The 23,757-nt window shown below is 42.1% G+C and overlaps 1 protein-coding gene across 9 annotated transcripts in view; it reads right to left on the bottom strand.

The window, feature by feature from the left end:
- Window positions 1–23,757, bottom strand: part of Depdc5 (DEP domain containing 5, GATOR1 subcomplex subunit) — a 130,058-nt gene that overhangs the window by 88,384 nt on the left and 17,917 nt on the right. For 7 of the 9 annotated variants that reach the window (XM_048343358.1, XM_048343359.1, XM_048343364.1 and 4 more), the window contains exons 9-20: window positions 21,789–21,867; window positions 20,312–20,373; window positions 15,305–15,374; window positions 13,067–13,139; window positions 10,060–10,163; window positions 9,228–9,302; window positions 7,130–7,264; window positions 6,383–6,444; window positions 6,196–6,269; window positions 1,908–1,977; window positions 801–837; window positions 128–248 (exon numbers count right to left, since the gene is read on the bottom strand). In XM_048343358.1, the coding sequence (XP_048199315.1) occupies window positions 128–248; window positions 801–837; window positions 1,908–1,977; window positions 6,196–6,269; window positions 6,383–6,444; window positions 7,130–7,264; window positions 9,228–9,302; window positions 10,060–10,163; window positions 13,067–13,139; window positions 15,305–15,374; window positions 20,312–20,373; window positions 21,789–21,867 (962 nt within the window). Of the gene's footprint in view, window positions 1–97; window positions 249–800; window positions 838–1,907; window positions 1,978–6,195; window positions 6,270–6,382; window positions 6,445–7,129; window positions 7,265–9,227; window positions 9,303–10,059; window positions 10,164–13,066; window positions 13,140–15,304; window positions 15,375–20,311; window positions 20,374–21,788; window positions 21,868–23,757 lie in introns of all 9 variants that reach the window. The other 2 variants (XM_048343357.1, XM_048343361.1) reach the window with 1 other exon arrangement.

Below are 23,757 nucleotides of genomic sequence, written 5' to 3'. Positions count from 1 at the left end.
CTTTCCTTGTTTGAATAATGTTAACTTAAACAGAGTTTTCAAGGTTGCTCTCACAGAGGTCACTCCTGGACCTCAAGTTTTACTAAGGAATTTTTACATGCATCCCCAAGCGAATCTGGTAGAAAACCTGCAGGTGGCGAGGCGCTGAGCCCTGGATGGGCCAGGCAACCTGAATACTTGGGCATCATAGGCATCATAATCTACTTGGATGGGAAGGGCGTTATCAGATTCTTTTGGAGTCCCGAGAGCTGAAATACACAAGGAATACAATTTGTCATCCCAACATATTTCAAATAAATACACGTAGAGAGTCTTCATCAAATCTGCAAGGCACAGGCAATCACCTACCAAGGAAAAAGTAGGGTCATAACCCATTCATCATTTTGTTGAAGTTAAGTGACTTAAATGTCAAAGTGACCTAAAAACAGCATGGCAAGTAAAGGCAAAGTGTTAACAGCATTTCATTCTTCTGTGATCCCTCTTGAAAAGCATTATCTTAAACAGGCTTAGTGACTTAACATTACCTGATCCCTACAATTGGCCTATGGGAAAGAAAAACCACAAGTTTTATCATCATCTACAATGCAGTTGACAAGATAAAAATACATAGTTAAGAAAAAAAATCTACAAGGTGAATTTGGAACCTTCCATGGTGACATGGAGGAAGCCACGTTTCTGTCAGCCACAGGTGACAAGGAGGAAGCCATGTTTCTGCCATCCTTTTCAAATGACTTTACATAATTTTGTTTTGTGTAAGCTGACTCTAGTAGTGATCAAAGAAATCTCAAAAGAATACTCACATGTATCACGGCCATTTTTTGCTTTCTCAGAGGCAGGCTAAAAAATTAAATAGATATTTAATCACTCTCTTCTCTGCTACAAGAGAACGGAACACAGTATACAGTGTGTATTTGGTAACTCCTGGCAGAGGCCATTTCATGGAACTGGTAGCACATGTTCATAATCCCAGCTATCTGAGAAGCTAAAACCAGGAAGATTGTGGTTTGAGGCCAGCTTGGACAAAAAGTTAGAAAGACTTTATCTCAACAAATAGACAAGGTGGTAAGCCTAATCTATTCGGGCTACTGGAAAAGCACAGATAGGAGAATTACAGTCCAAGATTAGTCCCAGGCAAAAATATGAATCACTACCAGAAAAATAACTAAAGCATAATGGCTGGGGTGTAATTCAAGTGCGCATATGCAAGGTCTTGAGCTCAACTTCAATGCCAAATAAATAATTTGGGGGGGGGGGATTCTGGGGCTTGGACTTAGGGACTGAGTGCTATCCCTGAGTTTTTGTTGTTGTTGTTTTGCCAATCCTGGGGTTGAACTCAGGGCCTGGGCACTGTCCCTAAGCTTCTTTTCCTCAAGGACAGTACTCTACTGCTTGAATCACAGCACCACTATTGGTTTTTTTCTGTTTATGTGGTACTGAGGAATCAAACCCAAGAATGCATGCATGTTAGGCAAGAACTCTACCACTAAGCCACATTCCCAGCCCTGTCTCTGAGTTTTTATAAATGCTCAAGGCTAGTGCTCTATCACATGGGCCCCAGCTCCACTTCCAGTGGTTAATTGGGAGACAGGAGCCAGATCAACTTTCCTGCCCAGGCTGGCTTTGAACCTCCATCCTCAGATCTCATCTTCCTGAGTAGCTAGGATTAGAGGCATGAGTCACCAGTGCCTGACTATTTTGTTTTGATTTTATAGCACTGAAGAGATTGAATCCAGGGCCTCACGCATGCTAGCAATTGCTCTACCACTGAGAAATTGAAACCCTAACATACAAAGCTATAAAGTTCCAAGACAAAATTTTTAAACACTATTCAACCTGTAGGGAAATGAGAGATCTGCATATCCATTTCTGACAGTCCTCCTGAAGTTCTGTGAGTTGGTGAAACTTACCTTCTTTCCTGCCAGTTTTATTCGTGGAGTGAAGCTGTTACAAAAGAGCTGGCTTTTTGATGTGTAGAAACTGTAGAAACAAACAAAGTAGATCAGTTACAAGCCCAGGTAAGATCTGCCCTCCTTTGCTTGGCTTTGTTTCAGGGTTTCACCTGCCTTCCAAATCTAATTTTCCTTACAACTCCTACAAAACATAAATTGTTCACTAGATCTCTTGATTGTACAGGAATTAAATCTATTGACAGAGTCAAGTGCTGGTGGCTCACATCTGTAATCCTAGCTATTCAGGAAGCTGAGATTTGAAGATCTCAGTTAGAAGCCAGCCTTGGCAGACAAATCACAAAACCCTTATTACCAATTAACCAGCAAAAAGCTGGAAGTACAAGTGTGGCTCAAGTTGTAAAGCACCAGCCCTAAGCAAAAAAGCTAAGCAACAGAAAGTGGCCCCAGTAATGACATGAAAAAAGAAAGAAAAACAAAGCAAAGAAAAATATTGCTAATTCAAGAAATCTCCAAATTACTGAAATGTGAATTTCTGAAAAATTGCAAAACTGACATCTACATATTTTTGTTTTGTTTTTTGGTCAATCATGGAGCTTGAACTCGGGGCCTTGGCACTGTCCCTGAGCTCTTGCTCAAAGCTAGCACTCTACCACTGAGCCACAGTTCCTCTTCTGTATTTTTTTTGGTCTTTATAATTCTTTTTAACCTTATTATAAATTATTTAACTCAAAGCCATGGAATAACAACGTAGAACTACACAGTAGCTATTTTAGCTATTCTTTTTTTATTCCATTGTCGGTTGTGGGGCTTGAACTTGGGGCCTTGATGCTCTCCTTGAGCCTCTTTGTGCTCAAGGCTAGCACTCTAACACTATGAGCCACAGCATCACAGCAGTAGCTATTTTATTAATATATGAGTCTGAGTGTTTATTAAAAAGCCACAAATCCAAAAATAACCTGACAGAAGAAAAGGTTACACTGATTTCTGAAATTAGTGAATAAAAGAAATGAGTTTTTTTTAATCCTATTTTATGGTTGAAGTAGTTCATTGGCATATATAAATATAGGACAGTGAAAGCTGTTGAAATCATTTTAAGAAGGGAGAGTAGGGTCAGGATGAGTGGGGGGGTGAGATCAATGGAGCACACTGTGTACATGTGTGGAAATATCACAATGAAACCTCTCTTGTACAACTAATGTATGCTAATGAGACATATATCCCTGTTTTACATGAACCAAGCTTCTATAATAACAGTAACATAAACACATGATAAAGATTATGAGGCGGGCTGGGGATATGGCCTAGTGGCAAGAGCGCTTGCCTCGTATACATGAAGCTCTGGGTTCAACTCCCCAGCACCACATATACAGAAAATGGCTAGAAGTGGCACTGTGGCTCAAGAGGCAGAGTGCTAGCCTTGAGCAAAAAGAAGCCAGGGACAGTGCTCAGGCCCTAAGTCCAAGCCCCAGGACTGGCAAAACAAAAACAAAAACAAAGATTATGAGGCATCTTGTTATGAAATAGTCACTTTTTTGAAAGTCCCTTCATCATGGCAAGCAAGCATTAAAAGTTTGAGTTTAAGCCAGGTATGGTGAAACAAAACTGTAATCTCACTTTGAAGGGGGGAATGAAGAGTTAAAAGTAAACCCCATTTTCAGGCAGCCCCCGTTTTGTTGTCTGAGCAAACCCAGGGCAAGCTTATTAGGGCCCAGCCAGTCAAGAACTCTAACCGCCCGGGAATGCTTAACTCTAACCGCCCCTAGAATGCCTCGAACCCTGAGCCAATCAGATTTGTACCCGTAATCTTGCTTGCTTGAACACCTGATTGCTGTAACTTTGTTTTTTGGCCTTTATAAGCTCTGTGTAATCGCAGCTCGGGGCTGGCTCCTAACCTCCGCTGTGTCAGTGGGTAGGACAAGGGGCTGGCTCCTAACCTCCGCTGTGTCAGTGGGTAGGACAAGGCCCGGGCCGTGGCCCCGCTTTAATAAAGTCTTGCCTTGCTTTTGCATTTCAAAATGTCTGAGTCTAGGTGGCCTTCTTGGTGGTCGTTTCGCGACTTGGCATAACAACTTATCACTGAGAGCCTGAAGCAGGAGAATTACCAGCTTGAGACCAGCCTGGGCACAGTAGCTCAAGCCTGTAATCCTAGCTACTTGGGAGTTGGAAATTGGGAAGTTCAAAACCAGCCCAAGCATAAGAGTTCACAAGACTCCATCCCAGGGCTGGGGATATGGACTAGTGGCAAGAGTGCTTGCCTCGTATACATAAAGCCCTGGGTTCAATTCCCCAGCACCACATATACAGAAAATGGCCAGAAATGGCGCTGTGGCTCAAGTGGCAGAGTGCTAGGCTTGAGTAAAAAAAAGAAGCCAGGGACAGTGCTCAGGCTCTGAGTCCAAGCCCCAGGACTGGCCAAAAAAAAAAACAAAAACAAGGGGCTGGGAATATGGCCTAGTGGCAAGAGTGCTTGCCTCGTATACATGAAGCCCTGGGTTCAACTCCCCAGCACCACATATATAAAAATGGCCAGAAGTGGCGCTGTGGCTCAAGTGGCAGAGTGCTAGCCTTGAGCAAAAAGAAGCCAGGGACAGTGCTCAGGCCCTGAGTTCACGGCCCAGGACTGGCCAGAAAAAAAACAAAAAAACAAAAAAACAAGACTCCATCTCAAACAGTGGCTGGAGCTGGTGCATGTCTTGTTACCCTGAAGGAAGCACATTGGCTGGGCAAAGTGGCATGCACCTATCATCCGCAGCAATACAGGAAAGCAGAAGCAGGCCCAGGCAAACCTGAGTATAAAGCTGAAACCTTACCTGCAAAATAGCCAGTGCAAAAAGGACTAGAGGTATTGCTCCATTGGCTGAGTGCCTGCCTAACAAGCTCAGGGCCTTGAATTCAAAACTCAACATTGCCAGTCAACCAATAAAACATTTTTTTTTTGTTTTTGATTTTTTTGGTTTTTTTGCCAGTCCTGGGCCTTGAACTCAGGGCCTGAGCACTGTCCCTAGCTTCTTTTTGCTCAAGGCTAGCACTCTACCACTTGAGCCACAGCGCCACTTCTGGCCACTTTCTATATATGTGGTGCTGGGGAATTGAACCCAGAGGCTTCATGTATACGAGGCAAGCACTCTTGCCACTAGGCCATATTCCCAGCCCTAGTAAAACATATTTTTTAATTCATGATTTTACAGGAAAAATATGGGTAACTAGCCAGACAACATTTCACTGCCTCCTAGAAAAGAGGGTTGACCAAACAACTAATCTCTGCTCTTTTTCTTGTTCTTTACCTGTGGAATCATTATAGGTGATTTAGAGCAACTTCTACACTGATGGCAAGGCAAGATAGGCTGTAACAATGATAATGGATAGGGGCTGGGAATATGGCCTAGTGGCAAGAGTGCTTGCCTCGTATACATGAAGCCCTGGGTTCAACTCCCCAGCACCACATATATAAAAATGGCCAGAAGTGGCGCTGTGGCTCAAGTGGCAGAGTGCTAGCCTTGAGCAAAAAGAAGCCAGGGACAGTGCTCAGGCCCTGAGTCCAAGGCCCAGGACTGGCAAAAAAAAAAACAAAAAAAAGAAAAAAAACAATGATAATGGATATATACTATAAGGCTAAAACCAGGAAATATCTGCAACTAAATAAAAGCCAAAATTGAAGGTTCTGTTAGGCTTGAGGCATAAGCCAAGCTGTCTTCCCCTCTTGAGTTCTGGCCCATAACAAACATGGGAAAAGGGTAGAATGTACTGAACATACTGAAAAGAAAGCAGCTACTGGCCATCAGGAAGGAGTAACAGAGGAGAGATATTGGAGTTGGGCTTTGGAGGATACATAGGCATTTTCAGAGGAAGGACAGGTAGAGAAGACCCCTTAGTAGAAACAGAAAGGTCAGAAGTGAGGACTGGGTATGGGTGTTTGCCATGCACAATGAGAGAAAAACAGTGATGGGAGAAGAGGCTGCAAATGTCAGTCCTTCATCAAGCTAGCATGAGGACTTAAAGAAAAAAGAAAGTAAGGTATGATTACATAAAAGTGAATTGAGCACCTGTAATCCTTGCTACTCAGGAGGCTGAGATCTGAGGACCTCGGGTTCAAAGCCAACCTGGGCAGGAAAATCCTTGACTCTTATCTCCAATTAATTACCACAAAAGCCAGAAGCGGAGATGTGGCTCAAGTGATGAAGTTCTAGGGCTGAAGCAAAAAAGCTCAGGAATGGTACCCATGCATGAGTTCAAGCCCCAATACTGGCATCTCAAAATAAATAAATAAATAAAAGATTGCACTTACCTGTGGTTTATCCAGTGAGGAATATTATAGTCATCGCCAAGGCGAGTATCCCGAGGAACACTCCGATTGTGTAGCTGCAAGGGAAAAGGCCAGGGCACAGGTAAGCTAAAAATCAAGCAGGATGGGGAACTGCTCCAAGCTCTCTATTCTTCACTATTCTCCAAATAGGGAATCCAAAACTAATTACCTTGAACAATGGGACAGCATGTAATGGTTGTTCTCCCATACAAACCAAGTCTACACCAATTCCTAAGAAAGAAAAAACAGAGTTGGGAGGAGCAGCATAGACAAGTGATCCACTCTATTAATGATGTTGGCAATAGCTGCAGAGGCAAACTCACCATCTTACAATTCAAAATCTCATCAGTGATACCTATGCAGCAAAGAAGTAGATGTATTTTGTCTGCTTCTTCTCATACTTGGTACTATTCAGTGATTGATAATTATTGAGTGCTCTGAAAGTCATGATTTGTGAGCAAAGCCAACCACACCTTTACTATGTAAATTTCAAGGGCAAAGAAGTAAAAGGAACCTTGTAATCTCAGCAAAAATAAAGAAGTAAAACAAAACCAGGAACTGGTTACTCACACTTGTAATCCTAGCTACTCAGGAGGCTGAGATCTGACGATCAGAGTTCCAACCTAGCCTGTGCAGGAAAAGTCTGTGAGATTTTTTTTCTCCAATTAGCTTCCAAAAAAGCAGAAAGTAAAGGTATGGTTCAAGTGGTAGAGTACCAGCCTTGAGTGAAAGAGCTAAAAGACAGTGCTTAGGCACTGAGTTCAAGGCCTGGGCCCAGAAAAACAAAAATCATATGGAACCATGGATGACCCAACATTTCTCAAACTGATTCAAGCATGAAGCTTTTTGTCACCTGATTCTTTGTCTTGACGCCCCAGACCTCATGATACACTGAGCACAAACCAAAGAGTATTACCATTATCTATCATCCGCTGCTTGGTCAAGATCATGAGTAAGCGGTCCACTTCAAAAACACCCACTCCTGGTGTGATCACCACAGACATCTGCCCAGTTCGGTCGAAGTTACGGTTGATGTAATGCTTGTCAAACACTTGAAACAAAACAAAAATCCCCAATGATGAGATCATAGCTTTTTGGAAACCAGTGACTGGCAAGCATCTCTGTACTTCTCAGGACATTTTAAGCATATTTATCATAACACTCTGGCCTGAATTCCAGCTAGACACATGCACATTTGTCTTTCCTCGTCTGTATTAACAACTCCTTGAACACAGGACTAAGCTACTCTCATCACTGTCAATCTTCCTCACTGATGCTAACATCTGTGTCCCCTCATGGATGCTAATTTTGTATGACTTTTTTTTTTTTTTTTGGCCAGTCCTGGGCCTTGGACTCAGGGCCTGAGCACTGTCCCTGGCTTCTTTTTGCTCAAGGCTAGCACTCTGCCACTTGAGCCACAGCGCCACTTCTGGCCATTTTCTGTATATGTGGTGTTGGGGAATCGAACCTAGGGCTTCATGTATGGGAGGCAAGCACTCTGGCCACTAGGCCATATCCCCAGCCAATTTTGTATGACTTAAATGGTCAAATTTAATTCATTTGTCAATGAATCTGTGGTGAAAGTTCTAAGAGTCAAATGTTAACCTAAGATAATTTCAGAGCACTGACCAGGAAGTTAGGAAAATTTAATGAATTTTGAGGAGTTACTGTTATTTCTGGCCTCTCTAACTCATACCATAAAAAGTCCATGATATTAAAATATGACAAAAGATTCAGTAATAAATTACATCATGCTCTAATACTCCCCCCGCACCTAGACACAGAGACACATGGGAAGGTGATATACACAGTGAAGTAAAAGCACAGTGTCACTGCCTATCAGATTCTTTCCACTGGGAAGTGAAATTCTGAACAGAGGTAGGATTGCTGGGTGCTGAGTGTGGCTCCGATGTCCACCTTCTCCAACAAGGCATTTAAGCCTTCCTAGCTACCATGCCCTTAACTAACTCAGTAAATTCTGTTGTGGTAAATAATAGTAGGTCAGATAACACCTAGATGCAGACAAATCTTAGAAAGACATTATACCACATTGTTCATAATTGGCTCCGCCTATAATCCTAGCCACTCAGGAGGCTGAGACTTGAGAATTGAGGTTTAAAACCAGCCCAGGCAGGAAAGTCTGAGACATTTAACTCCAATAAACTACAAAGAAAGGAAGGAAGGAAAGAAGGAAGAAAGCAAGCAAGGAAGGAAGGAAGGAAGGAAGGAAGGAAGGAAGGAGGAAGCAGTGGAGCTGTAGTTAAAGTGGTAGAGCACTAGACTTGACCCAAAAGGTAAGGGACATCACTAAGGCCCTAGGTTCAAGCTTCAGGACTGGCACATACAAACAAAAATCATTCAATAATAATTGACTTTCTTAGGAAAGGACTAATGAGATAGGGATGGGAGACTATTTAATATATCTTTCTACACTAGAATTCTAGAGACTTGTAACTTTTTTAAAAAGTAGATTTTTTTTTCTGTTGGGCACAAGGGGGCTCTCACATTTGTAATCCTAGCTATTTGAGAGGCTGAAATCAGAAGGAATGTAATATTCAAGGCCAGCCTAGGTATACACACAAGACTCCTCAACCAAAAGCTGTGTGTAAGTGGGCATAGTAGCCACAATGGGAAGCCTAAAATAGGTGGACTGTGGTCCAAGTATGGACCCAGGTAAAAAAGAAAAAATAAGATTCTATCTCAAAATATCCAGGGCTGGAGCTATGGGTCAGTGGTAGAGTGCCTGTTTAGCAAGTGGAAGATCCTGAGTTCAAAACCCAACATTGGCAAAACAAAATAAAAACAAGAAGAAGAAAAAGTCAAATTAATTTCCCAACAGAAGAACTGTGAGCTAACTGTCAGTCATTAACACCATCCAAACAGAGGTTATTGCCTTGAATAAGGGTAAGAGAGAGGGGGCAGCATCACCTAGATCTCAGTCTTTGGACATTAGTAATAGGAAGTCCTGAGCCATGTGAAAAACCTTGTGATGCTAGTCACATTATTTCACTCACCATTAAAGGAAAGGTTGATGGCCTCCAGGTAGTTTCCTTGGGCTGAGGTAGAATTTTCTCCTTGAGGAAAGCCCTCTGAAGCAAAAGATACAAGAAAAGGAAAAGCATTTCATGGAAGATGAACTGTTAAAAACTAAAGGGAGGGGCTGGGAATATGGCCTAGTGGCAAGAGTGCTTGCCTCCTATACATGAAGCCCAGGGTTCGATTCCCCAGCACCACATATATAGAAAACGGCCAGAAGTGGCACTGTGGCTCAAGTGGCAGAGTACTAGCCTTGAGCAAAAAGAAGCCAGGGACAGTGCTCAGGCCCTGAGTCCAAGGCCCAGGACTGGCAAAAAAAAAAAAAAAAACTAAAGGGAAAGCATCTGGCTCTATAGGATCCCCTTCACTTTATGTTTTGTTTTGTGCTATTCCTGGGGCTGGAACTCAGAGCCGGGGTGCTGTCCCTGAGTGTTTGTGCTCAAGGCTAGTGCTCTACTACTTGAAACACAGCTCCACTTCTAGACTTTTTGTGTTTAATTATAAAAAGTCTCATGGACTTTCCTGCTTGGGCTGGCTTTGAACCACAATCCTCAGATCTCAGACTCCTGAGTAGCTAGGATTCCAGACATGAGCCACCGCCACCTGGCTCCTCTTCACTTTTGTTAGGAACACTGTTGAACTTATTGCATACTTTGTGAACAGTTGGCTCCACTAGCTATAGAAACCTGGCCTGAAGCAGAAAGTACACATAACAACAATAGAGAAATGAACATGAATCTCTCCTCTGACTCCAGCCTTCATCCTGTACCTTCTTCCCCTACTGCACCTTCTATTACCCAGATGCAGTACCTGCCTGTTCCAGTCGCACCAACACTGGATACTGGATGAAGAGCTTTTTAATGGTCACGAGGAGTGAAGTCCATTCTTCCCTTCTCTCATTCTGTACCACCACTCTGAAAGGAGTTATTACCAGAAAACAGATATTGAGCATCTCTTATACACATAACAGGTCCCTTACAAAATTTCAAGGTAAGCAGGGTGCCAATGGCATCTATAAGAGGCTGAGATCTGAGGATCATAGTTTTTTTTTCTTTTTTGAATACTTTATTTAATAACTGTTATTTCATATTTGCTTTTCTACAAAGGCTTCTGTCCAAAGGAATTTTTTCTGAATAATTACTTATTTATTGTCAAAATGATGTGTAGAGGGATTACAGTTTCATACATAAGGCAGTGGGTACATTTCTTGTACAATTTGTTACCTCCTTCATTTCTCCCCCTCCCCCTTTCCCTCTCCTCCCATGACTTGTTCAGTTGGTTTACACTAAATGGTTTTGTAAATATTGCTTTTGCAGTCATTTGTCTTTTAATCCTTTGTCTCTCGATTTTGATATTCCCTTTCCCTTCCCTAGTTCTAATACCAGTATATACAGTATACAGGGTATTCAGATGAGATACAGCGATAGCAGGGGCACAACCACAGGAAGGGAATACAAGAGGACCATCAACAAAAAAAAGCTACATTTCACATGGCATATTGAAAGTAATTACAACAGTGATATAACACTCGTTTCCATAAAGTGAAGTTTATTTCACTTAGCATCATCTTATGTGTTCATAAGGGCATAGCTATTGGGCTCTCGTGCTGAGGATCATAGTTTGAGGCTAGCCCAAGCAGGAAAGTCCATAAGACTCTCACTTCCAGTTAACCAGTAAAAAGCTGGAAGTGGCTTAAATGGTAGAACCCAGCATTAAGCAAGAAAGCTAAACAAGACCACAAGGTCCTGAGTTCAAGTCCCATTACCAGCACACATAAAAAAGCATTTTAATAAGTTCAGCAGGGGGGTAGTTAATACAGACAATAAAGTTTAGAAGCACAGTTCCAAAGAATTATTGGCCCAAATTTTTCAACAAGTCGATGATTACAGGATGAGAGGAAGAAAAAAACTTAAATTTTTAAATTAAATAGTAGACAAATGAGAGTAGTTATGGGGTGGGGAGGGGAAATAAATCGATACTAGAGTGGTTGTCCAACATGTGCAAGGCGTTGGGTCACAAAAAAAAAACATGTTGGGAGACAATTAGGGAAATGCGACCACCACCAGATTGGATGATACAACAGAATCATTATTAATTTTGTTAAATGATATGTGGTTCTATACAAAAATGCCCTTTTTTTGTTTTTTCATAGGAAAAACACGTTAAAATTTCTAAAATAGGGTTGGGAATATGGCCTAGTGGTAAGAGTGCTTACCTCATATACATGAAGCCCTGGGTTCAATTCCCCAGCACCACATATACAGAAAACAGCCAGAAGTGGCGCTGTGGCTCAAGTGGCAGAGTGCTAGCCTTGAGCAAAAAGAAGCCAGGAACAGTGCTCAGGCCCTGAGTCCAAGCCCCAGGACTGGCAAAAAAAAAAAAAAAAAATTCTAAAATAAAACTTAGTCAAAAAGCAGATGAGGCAAATATATTAAAATAGCTGCTAAATACAGGCATTGGGTATGCTGAATCATTGTATTATTTATTCATTCTTCTGAATGTTGAAATTTTTTACAATAAAAAATTTACAAGGTCTATATACAATGTGGTCTCCTGGAACAGATCTGAGAATACAAAAAGTACATGAGAAAAAAAAAAACTAGTAAGATCTAGAAAAGTGTGAACTTAGTTAATAGTATTATCTGAATGTTAATCTTCTAGTTTTGGGAAATGTAACTTGGCTATGAAATGTTAACACTAGAATAAAGTAAGTGTAGGGAATACTGGAAGTCTCTTTTCTACACCATGGCCAACTTCTCTGTAAATCTAAAATTACTCTAAAAATAAATATTGTCTTATTTTGGTTTTGGAGTGTTGTATTTTTGTTTTTTGTGTGTGTGCTAGTACCAGGGCTTGAACTCGGGACAAGGGTATTCTCTCTCTTAGCTCTTCACTCAAGGCTGGCACTCTACCACTACAGATGTTCCTCTGCTTCTGAGTTTGTGCTGGTTAATTGGAGATAAGAATCATGGACTTCAAAGTGTGATCCTCAGATCTCAACATCCTGAGTAGCTAGGATTATAGGAGACACACACTCTTAGAATAATGCTTTTATTAGGTTAGAAAATAAGCAAGCTGTGTGCTGGTGGCTCACACCTGTAATCCTAGCTACTCAGGTGGCTAGGATCTGAGGATCACAAGTAGAAACCTGTCTATGAGACTCTTATCTCCAATAAACTACTCAGAAAAGCCAGGAATGGCATTGTAGCTCAAGTGCAGTGTACTAGGCTTGAGTACAAAAAGCCTCAGGGACAGCTCCCAGGCCCTAAGTTCAAGCCCAAGGACAGACAAAAAGAAAGAAAATAAACAACAAGCTAGGCAGTTGTGGCTTACGCTTATAATCCTAACTACTCAGAAGGCTAAGATCTGGGCTGGGAATATGGCCTAGTGGCAAGAGTGCTTGCCTCATATACATGAAGCCCTAGGTTCGATGCCTCAGCACCACATATATAGAAAAAGCCAGAAGTGGCACTGTGGCTCAAGTGGCATAGTGTTAGCCTTGAGCAAAAAGAAGCCAGGGACAGTGCTCAGGGCCTGAGTCCACGCCCCAAGACTGGCAAAAAAAAAAAAAAAGAAGAAGAAGGCGGCTAAGATCTGAGGATCTCAGTTTGAAGCAAGAAAATCAGTGAGACTGATCTCCAGTTAACCACCAGAAAACCCAAAGTGGTGCCATGGCTCCAATTAATAGAGTGTTAGTCTTGGGCAAAAGAGCTCAGGGACAGTACCTAGGCCCTGAGTTCAAGCCCCATAACAGACAAAACAAAAGAAAACAAACAACAAATAAAGAAGTCAATAACAGCAAAGAATGCAGACATACTTGTAGAAGTCTTCATAGAATCGCCCTTTATGATCCTGTTGAATTGAGGCTCGGTTTATTTCAGGAAATTCATCTGAAATAGAGAAAATAAATTGTGTAAATCAGACTGATAAGACAAATTCATAGTATTGTTACTTTCCTCTTCTAGGTTGAAATGTTGTAAAACAACACAAAGATGCATACATACACACATACGCACATGCACGTGCGTGCAAACACACACACACATATATTTGGTTGTAGGATGAATCAAAGCTCACAATCTCCTTTATTTGTTGGTCATGTGGCTTGAACTCAGGGCCTGGGCACTGTCCCTGGGTTCTTTTGCTCAAGGCTAGGGCTCTATATCACTTTGAATTTTCTGGTGGTAATTGGACATAATGGTCTCACAGACTTTCCTCCCTGGCTTTGAACTAATGCCCTCAGATCTCAGCCTCCTGAATATCTAGGATTACAGGTGTGAGCCACCAGTGCCCAGCTCTACAAACTTCTTACATGCACTACATATTGTGCTATTTTCTACTTACCTATTCCCTACATCAATGATGGGAAAGATGAACCGTGCAAAGGAAAAGAAGATGAAAAAAGAATGGCTGTAGATGGAGGGAGATATTCAACCAAAATAACTATAAGAAGATCGTGTGTGTGTGTGTGTGTGTGTGTGTGTGTGTGTGTGTGTGTGAAACTATGGGACTATTTGAGGTGATGGAGAAAGGAAAAACGTCAGGGCACAAGCAATATATTGCCTCTGAATATAAAGATAGCTGAGCTCAACTCCACCTGAATATGAAGATAGCTGAGCTCAACTCACTGAAAGCTGCTGAATAATAGTGGGTAGTGGGTGGGGATGGGGACAGAGAGAGTAAGCAAGGGTATCAATCTGACTAAAGTTCTATATGTGTATGTGTAAAATACCATGGTGAAACCTCTTTGAATAGCTAGTACACCCTTAAAAAGAATGAATGACAGGAATGTAAACAGATCATGCTCAGGATATGGGTACAAGTAAGAGTGGAGAGAGTGAATATGGTCACTAAACCTTATGGGGATGGGTGAAAATGGAATAATGATGCATTTTGAGATTGGTTTGATAAGAGGGGAAGGGATAATAAACAGTGATGGGGGAGGGGGGAAGCAGATCATGAACATGCCAAAATAAAAATCTATCATATAACTAACTGATGTCAGCAACAAAAAGTGAAGCTAGGCAACTGTGGCTCATACTCAGCTTCTGAGAATCAAGGTTTGAAGACAGACAAATCCAAGAGTTTTTAACTCCAGTTAACCAGCAGGAAGCCAGAGAGGAGATGGATGTGACTCAAATGGTAGAGCACCAACCAGTAGTGAAAAAGATAGGCAAGAACAAGAAGCCTAGAGTTGAAACCCCAGTACTGATTATATTATCTGGTTAGAGTTTAGATTTCTAAATACTTCTGTAATTCCTGCTTTGACCAAAAGCACAGCTAAAAGACAGACTTTAAATTGTATCATATTTTCTTGAGTTAAATTTAACACTACATTTTCATAAGACTGTAAAAAAAACCTTACATGGATATCTAAGTTCTTAAAGCTAAGCTACCCAAAAGAATAAATCAAATCTTTTATTCACTAAAACCATAGGAAATATTTTTATATCCAAATTGAATTGGTCTAACTGAACATGGTTCATTACCTATACTCTACAAAGATCATTTGGCTATTTGCTTAAATAAATCTCAAATAATCAAGTTTCCAAGTGACCTAATGTGTCAACCATCTATTGCCCAAATAATGCTAAATAAAATAATTTACCTCAAATCTTAAGGGAAAAAAAAAACCAGTACTGGCACAAGGAGGGAGGAAAGGAGGGAGGAAGGGAGGGAGGGAGGGAGGGAGGGAGGGAGGGAGGGAGAAAAAGAGAGAGAGACAAGAGAGAGACAGGAAGAAAAGAAAAGCACAAGAAAGAACAAAACTGTAGGAAGCTGGATACGGCAGCATGCACGTACTATCCAAGCTACTCAGGAGGCTAAGGCAAGAAAAATTTTTAAGCCCAGTAGTTTAGGGTTTGGGGCCAGGCTGAGCAACAACAGCAAGACCCTGTATCTTGAAAAATAATACGTGGCTGAGGTATGGCTCAAGTGGTAGAGTGCTCACCTAGTAAGTATAAGAAACTGAGTTTATACCCCAGTACAGCCAAAAAAAAGGGGGGGGTAGGAAAAAAAAACAGTAATATTAATTGTAAGAAAAAAAGTTACTCACCAATTGATTTTGCATCATAGAAAGTTCGAGAAAACAGGACCACTGTTACTTCGTGACTACAGTTCTTCTCCTAGGTACAAGCAGAGAAAAAGTAGACTGAAGTAATTATAGGAGGCTCAGCAGCACGGCCATGTTGGCTAATTTCATGTAGTTTCAGGAAGCAGTCTGTGCGGCTGGAGCACTGCCGGGAGTCAAGGCCAACATCAAGTCTTGGTTCCTTATCACTATGTGATCATGGGCAAGATACTTCAAGTCCCAAGAATGAGCCAAGTGCCAACAAAGTGGCAGATTTTCACTAAGGATCTGACCTCTTGATTGGCACTGGCAAAAATCTGATCAGCTCAAGGTCAGAGACTTGTGATATATATACGTTTTTCAGTGTTATGTTTTTGTTTCTTTTTTTTTTTCTTGTGCTAGTTCTGGGGCTTGAACGCAGGGCCTGGGCACTGTCTCAGTGCTTTTTTGCTCAAGGCTGACACTCTACCACTTTAAGCCACAGTTTCACTTCTTTTTTTTTTTGGAAGTTTAGTGGAGAGCCTGTGGGACTATCTGGGCTGGTTTGGAACCAAGATACTCAGCTCTCAGCCTCTAGGATTACAGCATGAGTCACCAGCACCCAGTCTGCAGGTTTCTTTAATGTCTTCCAAATTCCAGTTTAGAGAACAGGAAAGGCAACCCCACCACAGGGTGAGGATTGGGGGCTGCTGCAGATGGAGGGGACAAACCAAGAAGACTATAAATTGCCATTTCGATGGAGATGGAGACTAGTGTGAACATATTTCTATGAAGTCTGGAGCCCACCATCCTGGATTCAGGTTATTTATAAATGGATGTGAAAGGCTGTTTGCAATAGAGACCCAGAAAGCTCACTTTTGTTTACTCCTGGGCCCAACAAACAGACAAAACCCAACATTTGTGACAAAGGTATACAACTGAATGCACTACATGCCAGCTTATATTCTTAAATGAATGCATCTCGAGTGGGCAGATATTCCTAAACATAGGCTACAGTTCTAAGAAAACAATAGGGGGGAAAGGGGAATGAAGGAGGAAGTAACAAACAGTATAAAAAATGTATCCAATGCCTAACATATGAAACTGTAACCTCTGTGTACATCACTGACAATAAACAAGAAAAAAAAAAAAGAGAAAACAATAGGGAACAAATGGTCTTCATTAGCTACCAACTAATTACCTGGACTCCAAACTCAGCATCTTTCTCTAATTTTAGTGTAAATGGTAGACAGGAGAAAATGTGTCACAATGGATTGATGAGGGGAGAAGAGTCTCTCAATTCTTTTTGTAGGGAGAGCTTGTCCTGGGGCTTGAACTCAGGACCTGGACACTGTCCCTGAGCTTCTTTGCTCAAGGCTACCACATGAGCTGTGGCTCCACTCCCAATTTTCTGTTAAAAATAAGAGTCTCGGGGCTGCGGATATGGCCTAGTGGCAAGAGTGCTTGCGTCGCATACATGAAGCCCTGGGTTCAATTCCCCAGCACCACATATACAGAAAATGGCCAGAAGTGGCGCTGTGGCTCAAGTGGCAGAGTGCTGGCCTTGACCTTGAGCAAAAAGAAGCCAGGGACAGTACTCAGGCCCTGAGTCCAAGCCCCAGGACTAGCAAAAAAAAAAGAATCTCAAGGAGTTTCTTTCCCTACAGCTTTGAACCATGATACTGAGTACCTAAGATTACAGCCACCGGTGCCTGACTAAGTATTTCTCAATTTTTTTTTTCCATTGTGGGGCTTGAACTCAGGGCCTGGGAGCTGTTCCTGAGCTTTTCTGCTCAAGGTTAGTGATCTACCATTTTCTGGTGATATTAACTGGAGAGACAAGAGTCTCACAGAAGGGCTGGGAATGTGGTTAAGTGGTAGAGTGGTTGCCTAGCATACATGAAGCCCTGGGTTCAATTCCTTAGTACCATATAACAGTGTGTGGCACTGTGGCTCAAGGGGTAGAGTGCTCGATTTAAGCAAAAGAAGCTTGGGGACAGTGCCTAGGCCCTGAGTTCAAGCCCCAGGACTGGCAAAAAGGAAAAAAAAAAAAAAAGTCTCACAGACTCTTACTCGCTGATGGCTCCTGCCTATAATCCTAGCTATTCAGGAGGCTGAGATCTGAGGATCACGGTTCTTCTAAGCCAGTCCAGGCAGAAAAGTCCATGAAACTCTTATCTCCAATGAACCATCAGAAAACTGGAAGTGGCCCTGTGACTCAAAGTGATAGAGAACTAACCTTGAGCAACTGAGTTCAAGCCCTACAACAGACAAAAAATTTAAAAACAAAACAATAAACAGGCTCTGGAGCTGGGAATGTAGCTTAGTGGTAGAGTGTTTGCCTAGCATGCTTGAAGCCCTGAATTCAATTCCTCTGCACCACATAAGCAGAAAAAGCCAGAAGGGGGCTGGGAATATGGACTAATGGTAAGAGTGCCTACCTCCCATACATGAAGCCCTGGGTTTAATTCCCCAGCACCACATATATAGAAAATGGCCAGAAGTGGCACTGTGGCTCAAGTGGCAGAGTGCTAGCCTTGGGCAAAAAGAAACCAGGAGCACTGTTCAGGCTGAGTCCCAAGCTCAAGGATGGGCAAAAAAAAAAAATTTTTTTTAAGGCTCACAGGCTCCTACCTGGAGCTTGCTTTGCACCTCAATCCTCAGATCTCTGCCTCCTGAATAACTAGGATTACTTGAGTGATCCACCAGTGCCTGACTCGCCTCTCAATTCTTTTTTTTTTTTTTTTTTTTGGCCAGTCCTGGGGCTTGGACTCAAGGCCTGAGCACTGTCCTTGGCTTCTTTTTGCTCAAGGCTAGCACTCTGCCACTTGAGCCACAGCGACACTTCTGGCCGTTTTCTGTATATGTGGTGCTGGGGAATTGAACCCAGGGCCTCATGTATACGAGGCAAGCACTCTTGCCACTAGGCCATATCCCCAGCCCCCCTCAATTCTTATATGATGGAGGAGATAGGGACTATTATCATCTCCCTTTTGCAGCCTTGGAAATCAGCTAAATTGGAGATAAAGTAATTCTCTAAGATCTACAAGATAATTGGAGCAGAACCATAATTTTAAGCAGTTTGTTTTAACCCAAACTTTATGCTCTGTTCCACAACACAGTATGAAATACATTTTCATTAAAGTACTCTTTTGAACAGGAGGATGGTTTTCAAGCTGAATCTAGGTCAAGTATCAAGTGTCCAGGATTTTGTTTTGTTGTTTGCTTTTGGGGAAGTATTGGGACTTCAACTCAGCACCTCATGTTTATTAAGCAAGTTCTCTGCCAGTTGAGCTATACCTCCAACTTCTATCTTCTAAGTACCTTTTTTGTTTGTCTACTGCTAGTATACAGAAAAGAAGCTCAATAGATTTTGTGTATTAAGTTTGTTTCCTGAAACTTTACTCAATACAGGACTAATAAAAAATCTTGCTGGGCACTGGTGGCTCATGCCTGTAATCTTAGCTACTCAGAAGACTGAGATCTGAAAATCAAGGGTCAAAACCAGCCCAGACAGGAATTTCTATGAGACTCTTATGCCCAATGAGCCACCAAAAAGCTAGAAGTGGAGCTATGGTTGAAATTATAGAGCGTTAGTCTTGAGCAATAAAACTCAGTGCCCAGACTCTGAGTTCAAGCTCCAGGACTGGCACAAAAAAACAACAAATAAAATATTTAAGGACTGGGCACTGGTGACTTACATCTTTAATCCTAACTATTCAAAAGGCTGAGATCATGGGGCTGGGAATATGGCCTAGTGGTAGAGTGCTCGCCACATATACATGAAGCTCTGGGTTCGATTCCTCAGCACCACATATACAGATAAAAGCCAGAAGTGGTGCTGTGGCTCAAGTGGTAGAGTGCTAGCCTTGAGCAAAAAGAAGCCAGGGACAGTGCTCAGGCCCTGAGTCTATGCCCCAGGACTGGCAACAAAAACAAAACAAATAAACAAATCAAAAGGCTGAGATCTAAGGATCATAGTTTGAAACCTGGCCAAGCAGACAAATCAGAAAGAATCGCATCTCCAATTAACCAGCAAAAAGCTGGAAGGGAAGCTATGGCTTAAGCAATAAGGGAGCCAGCTGTGTTCAAAAAAGCCAAGCCAAGAATGTGAGTCCCTGAGTTCACGCCCTAGTACCAGTGGGAGGAAAAAAACACCTGTAACACTTATAATATTACAATGCTTTATTTCTTTTCCAACTCAGATCTCTTTTATTTCTTTTTCTTATGTAGTTGCTCTATCTACAATTTCTAGTACAATTGTATGATATCAGTTGGAAAAGCTACCATCCTTATTCCTGATCTTAGGAAATAATTTACAGTTGCTCACAATTCACTATGATGCTAGTTATGGGTTTTTCATAAGTATTCTTTATCTTGTTAAGGTGATTAAAGTAATTTAAATCAAGAGTTGGAATTTTAGCTAAACTAACTCATTTTTTAAAAGTGTATTAAAAGAATGAGTGCATTGTCGGGGTGTACTAAAAACAAAACCTGAGCTGAGCACTGTTGGTTCACTCCAGTAATCCTAGCTACTCAGGAGGCTGAGACCTGAGGATCGCAGTTCAAAGCCAGCCAGGGCAGGAAAGTCTGTGAGACTCTTACCTCCAATTAACCACCAGAAAACCAGAAGTGGCACTGTGGCTCAAGGTAGCAGAGAGCTAGCTTTGAGCTAAATTGCTCAGGAACAGTGTCGAGGCCCAGAGTTCAAGCCCCATGACCAACTAAGTAAATAAAACCTGCACTGAGTAATTTTTTTTTTTTTTTTTTTTTGCCAGTCCTGGGCCTTGGACTCAGGGCCTGAGCACTGTCCCTGGCTTCTTCCCGCTCAAGGCTAGCACTCTGCCACTTGAGCCACAGCGCCGCTTCTGGCCGTTTTCTGTATATGTGGTGCTGGGGAATCGAACCTAGGGCCTCGTGTATCCGAGGCAGGCACTCTTGCCACTAGGCTATATCCCCAGCCCCTGCACTGAGTAATTTTAACCAATGAAATTAGTGTAAGAAGAAACATACCTTCCACTTCGTAAACAAATCAGCAAGGAAACCATTCACAGCTTTCTCAAAATACAGATCTCCTGAAAGGAAACAGAAAGTGAAGGCTAACTTCATTTCTTGCAGTTTCTTCTCTAAATAAAGCCAGATGTACAAAACTGTCTTCCCATCAAGCTACCTTTAATATCTACCTTACTGACAGGCCACAGCTTCAAGGTAAAATACAAAGTCTGAAAAAAATTGCCAAATGAGCTGAGGGTGTGGTTCACCTTCAAGATTCAAGGGGTAGAGACTCTGTTGAGCAAGCAAGAGGCCCTGAGTTTGAACCCCAGAACCACAAAAATCAAATTTTAAAAGCCTAGATGATTAACTAATACAATGTATCTTCAGGGGCTGGGAATATGGCCTAGTGGTAGAGTGCTTGCCTGGTAAACAATGTATCTTCAAGGTGAGAAAACAACCCAACCTCCAATGATATTTTCACAGTGATATCCAAAATGTACTAGATGATTTGGCAGACCCAGCCTCTCCTAGATGACCACTTGTAGTTCTTGTTGTCCATATGACCTTGTTAACTCAGAGCAAAACTTAATTTGAAAAATCTTCTAAAAATAAATTTGGACTATATGAACCACGAAGTTCATGTGTTTAGACTCAGGATCAGCACCTCACAGAACTTTTATTCCTCTACTCATGATGTCATAATTCTACTATAATGAAATAAACTAGGTTATTTCTGGGAGTGACAGAAAATAAATAAAAAATTAATGGCTACTTAGCAAGACCTTGTCAAGAAAGAAAGAAGGAAGGAAGGAAGGAAGGAAGAAAGGAAGGAAGAAAGGAAGGAAGGAAGGAAGGAAGGAAAAGACAAAAGAGAGAGGGATGGGAATATGGCTTAGTGGTAGAGTGCTTGCCTAGCATGCATATAGCCCTGGGTTCGATTCCTCAGTACCACATAAGCAGAAAAAGCCAGAAATGGTGCTGTGGCTCAAGTGGTAGAGCGCTAGCCTTGAGCACAGAAAGGCTCAGGGACAGAGCCCAGACCCTGAGTTCAAGCCCCAGGACTAGCAAAAAGAAAAGAAAGAAAAAAAAGGCAGAAAGAAAAGAAGGAAGGAAGGAGGGGCTGGGAATATGGACTAGTGGCAAGAGTGCTTGCCTCCTATACATGAAGCCCTGGGTTCGATACCCCAGCACCACATATATAGAAAATGGCCAGAAGTGGCACTGTGGCTCAAGTGGCAGAGTGCTAGCCTTGAGCAAAAAGAAGCCAGGGACAGGGCTCAAGCCCTGAGTCTAAGGCCCAGGACTGGCAAAAAAAAAAAGGAAGGAAGGAGAGCAGGAATTTACATAAATAAATAACAGATAAGTAAATAATCTATTTTAGAAACAAAACACAACTATAAACAATAGCAAGAGCTTACTGCAAAATACCAACTTGGGGAAACCAGAAAACTTTCCCCAGTGGCAATAACAATCAGTACTGAATGAAGAACGGTACCATAAATATCAAAATCCCACATTTCACAGCTCATCTGAATAAATATGTAAACCATAGCTGACGTAGAACGGAAGACCACCTGAAACAAACAAAAAACAGAATTGTATTAAAAAGCAAGTGATATTGTTTCTAAAGATTGTTTCACAACAATGTAAATAATACTTAACACTACATACACCCTTGAAACCAGTTCAAAACTTGGTGTGTGAGGCTCGGAAAGTGGCTTAGTGGTAGAGTGTTTGCCTAGTATGCACGAAGTCCTGGGTTCGATTCCTCAGCACCACATAAACAGAAAAAGCCAGAAGTGGTGCTCAAAGTGGTAGAGTGCTAGCCTTGAGCAAAAAGAAGCTCAGGGACAGTGCTCAAGCCTTGAGTCCAAGCCCCAGGACTGGCAGGAAAAAAAAAACTTGGTGTGATAGCTCCTGGCTAAAATTTGTATTTCTCACCAATATCTAAAAAAAAAAATCTCAGCACCAGTGGCTCATGCCTAAAATACTATCAACTCAAGGAGGCTGAGATCTGAGGATTGTGATTCAAAGCGCATGAAAGTCTGTGAGACTCTTATCTCTAATTAACCGCTCAAAACCAGAAGTGGAGTGGGCTGGGAATATGGCCTAGTGGCAAGAGTGCTTGCCTCCCGTACATGAAGCCCTGGGTTCAATTCCCCAGCACCACATATATAGAAAATGACCAGAAGTAGCACTGTGGCTCAAGTGGCAGAGTGCTAGCCTTGAGCAAAAAGAAGCACCAGGAAAAAAAAAAAAAAACAGAAGTGGAGCTGTGGCTCAAAGTGGTAGAATGCTATGAGGTGCCAGACTTTGAAGTCAGGCCCCACCACGTGAACCACATTTTAGAATCGAACCCTGAGCCAATCAGATTTGTACCTGTGTTCTAATCTTGCTTGCACAGCTGATTGTTGTAACCTTGTTCTTTGCCTTTAAAAGCCCTGTGTAATCACAGCTCCGGGCTTCCTCCTAACCTCCGCTGTGTCGGTGGGTAGGACGAGGCCCGAGTTGGCAGCTCGTTAAATAAAGCCTTGCCTTGCTGTTGCATTTCGGAGTGTCTGAATCTCGGTGGTCTTCTTGGGGGTGGTCTTGCGACTTGGCACAACAGCTAGCCTTGAGCAAAAGAGCTCATAGGGAGTGCCCAGGCCCTGAGTTCAAGACCACAATTAATAAAAATAAAGTCTAAGCCAGACACCTATTCAAGTGGCTGAGATCTGAGGATGGTGGTTCAAACCCAACTTGGGCAGAAAAGTCTGTGAGTCTCTTATCTCTAGTTAACCACACCAAAGCTAGAAGTAGACTGTGATTCAAATGATAGGCAGCCTTGAGCAACCAAAGCTCAGAGACAGTACCCGGGCCCTGGAGCTCAGCTCCAGAAGCTGCAAAAAATAAACAAAAACAAATCTATTAATTGTGATGTAAGACTTCTAAAAGCAAGCTTCATCCACTTTTTTTTTTTGGGGGGGGGGGGTCAATCCTGAGGCTCGGATTCAGGGCTTGAGCACTGTCCCTGGCTTCTTTTTGCTCAAGGCTAGCACTCTGCCACTTGAGCCACAGCACCACTTCTGGCTATTTTCTATATATGTGGTGCTGGGGAATTGAACACAGGGCTTCATGTATGGGAGGCAAGCACTCTTGCCACTAGGCCATATTCCCAGCGCCATATTTTTTTTCATTTAGTTGCTGAGGCATGTGTAGGTCACAACTATTATCCTAGATTTCAGTAGGCTGAAATCTAAGAATCAAGGTTCTAAGCCAACTTAAGCAGACAAATCCAGGATTTGTAGGTTAATCTCCAATTAACCAGCAAAAAGCAGAAGTGAAGGAGTGGTTTAAATGGTAGAACAAAGCTAAGGGAGAGATCAAGGCCTAGAATCCAAGCATCATCATCTACACTAATATACTAATTAAAGAGTTACAAAGGCTATAAGATCTGACCCATGCTATCTTTTTTGTTGGTTGTG

The sequence above is a fragment of the Perognathus longimembris genome, chromosome 3 (assembly GCF_023159225.1).
Source record: "Perognathus longimembris pacificus isolate PPM17 chromosome 3, ASM2315922v1, whole genome shotgun sequence".
NCBI lineage: Eukaryota > Metazoa > Chordata > Mammalia > Rodentia > Heteromyidae > Perognathus > Perognathus longimembris.
The sequence above is the reverse complement of the archived record's forward strand: the minus strand, read 5'-3'. Positions and strand labels throughout refer to the sequence as shown.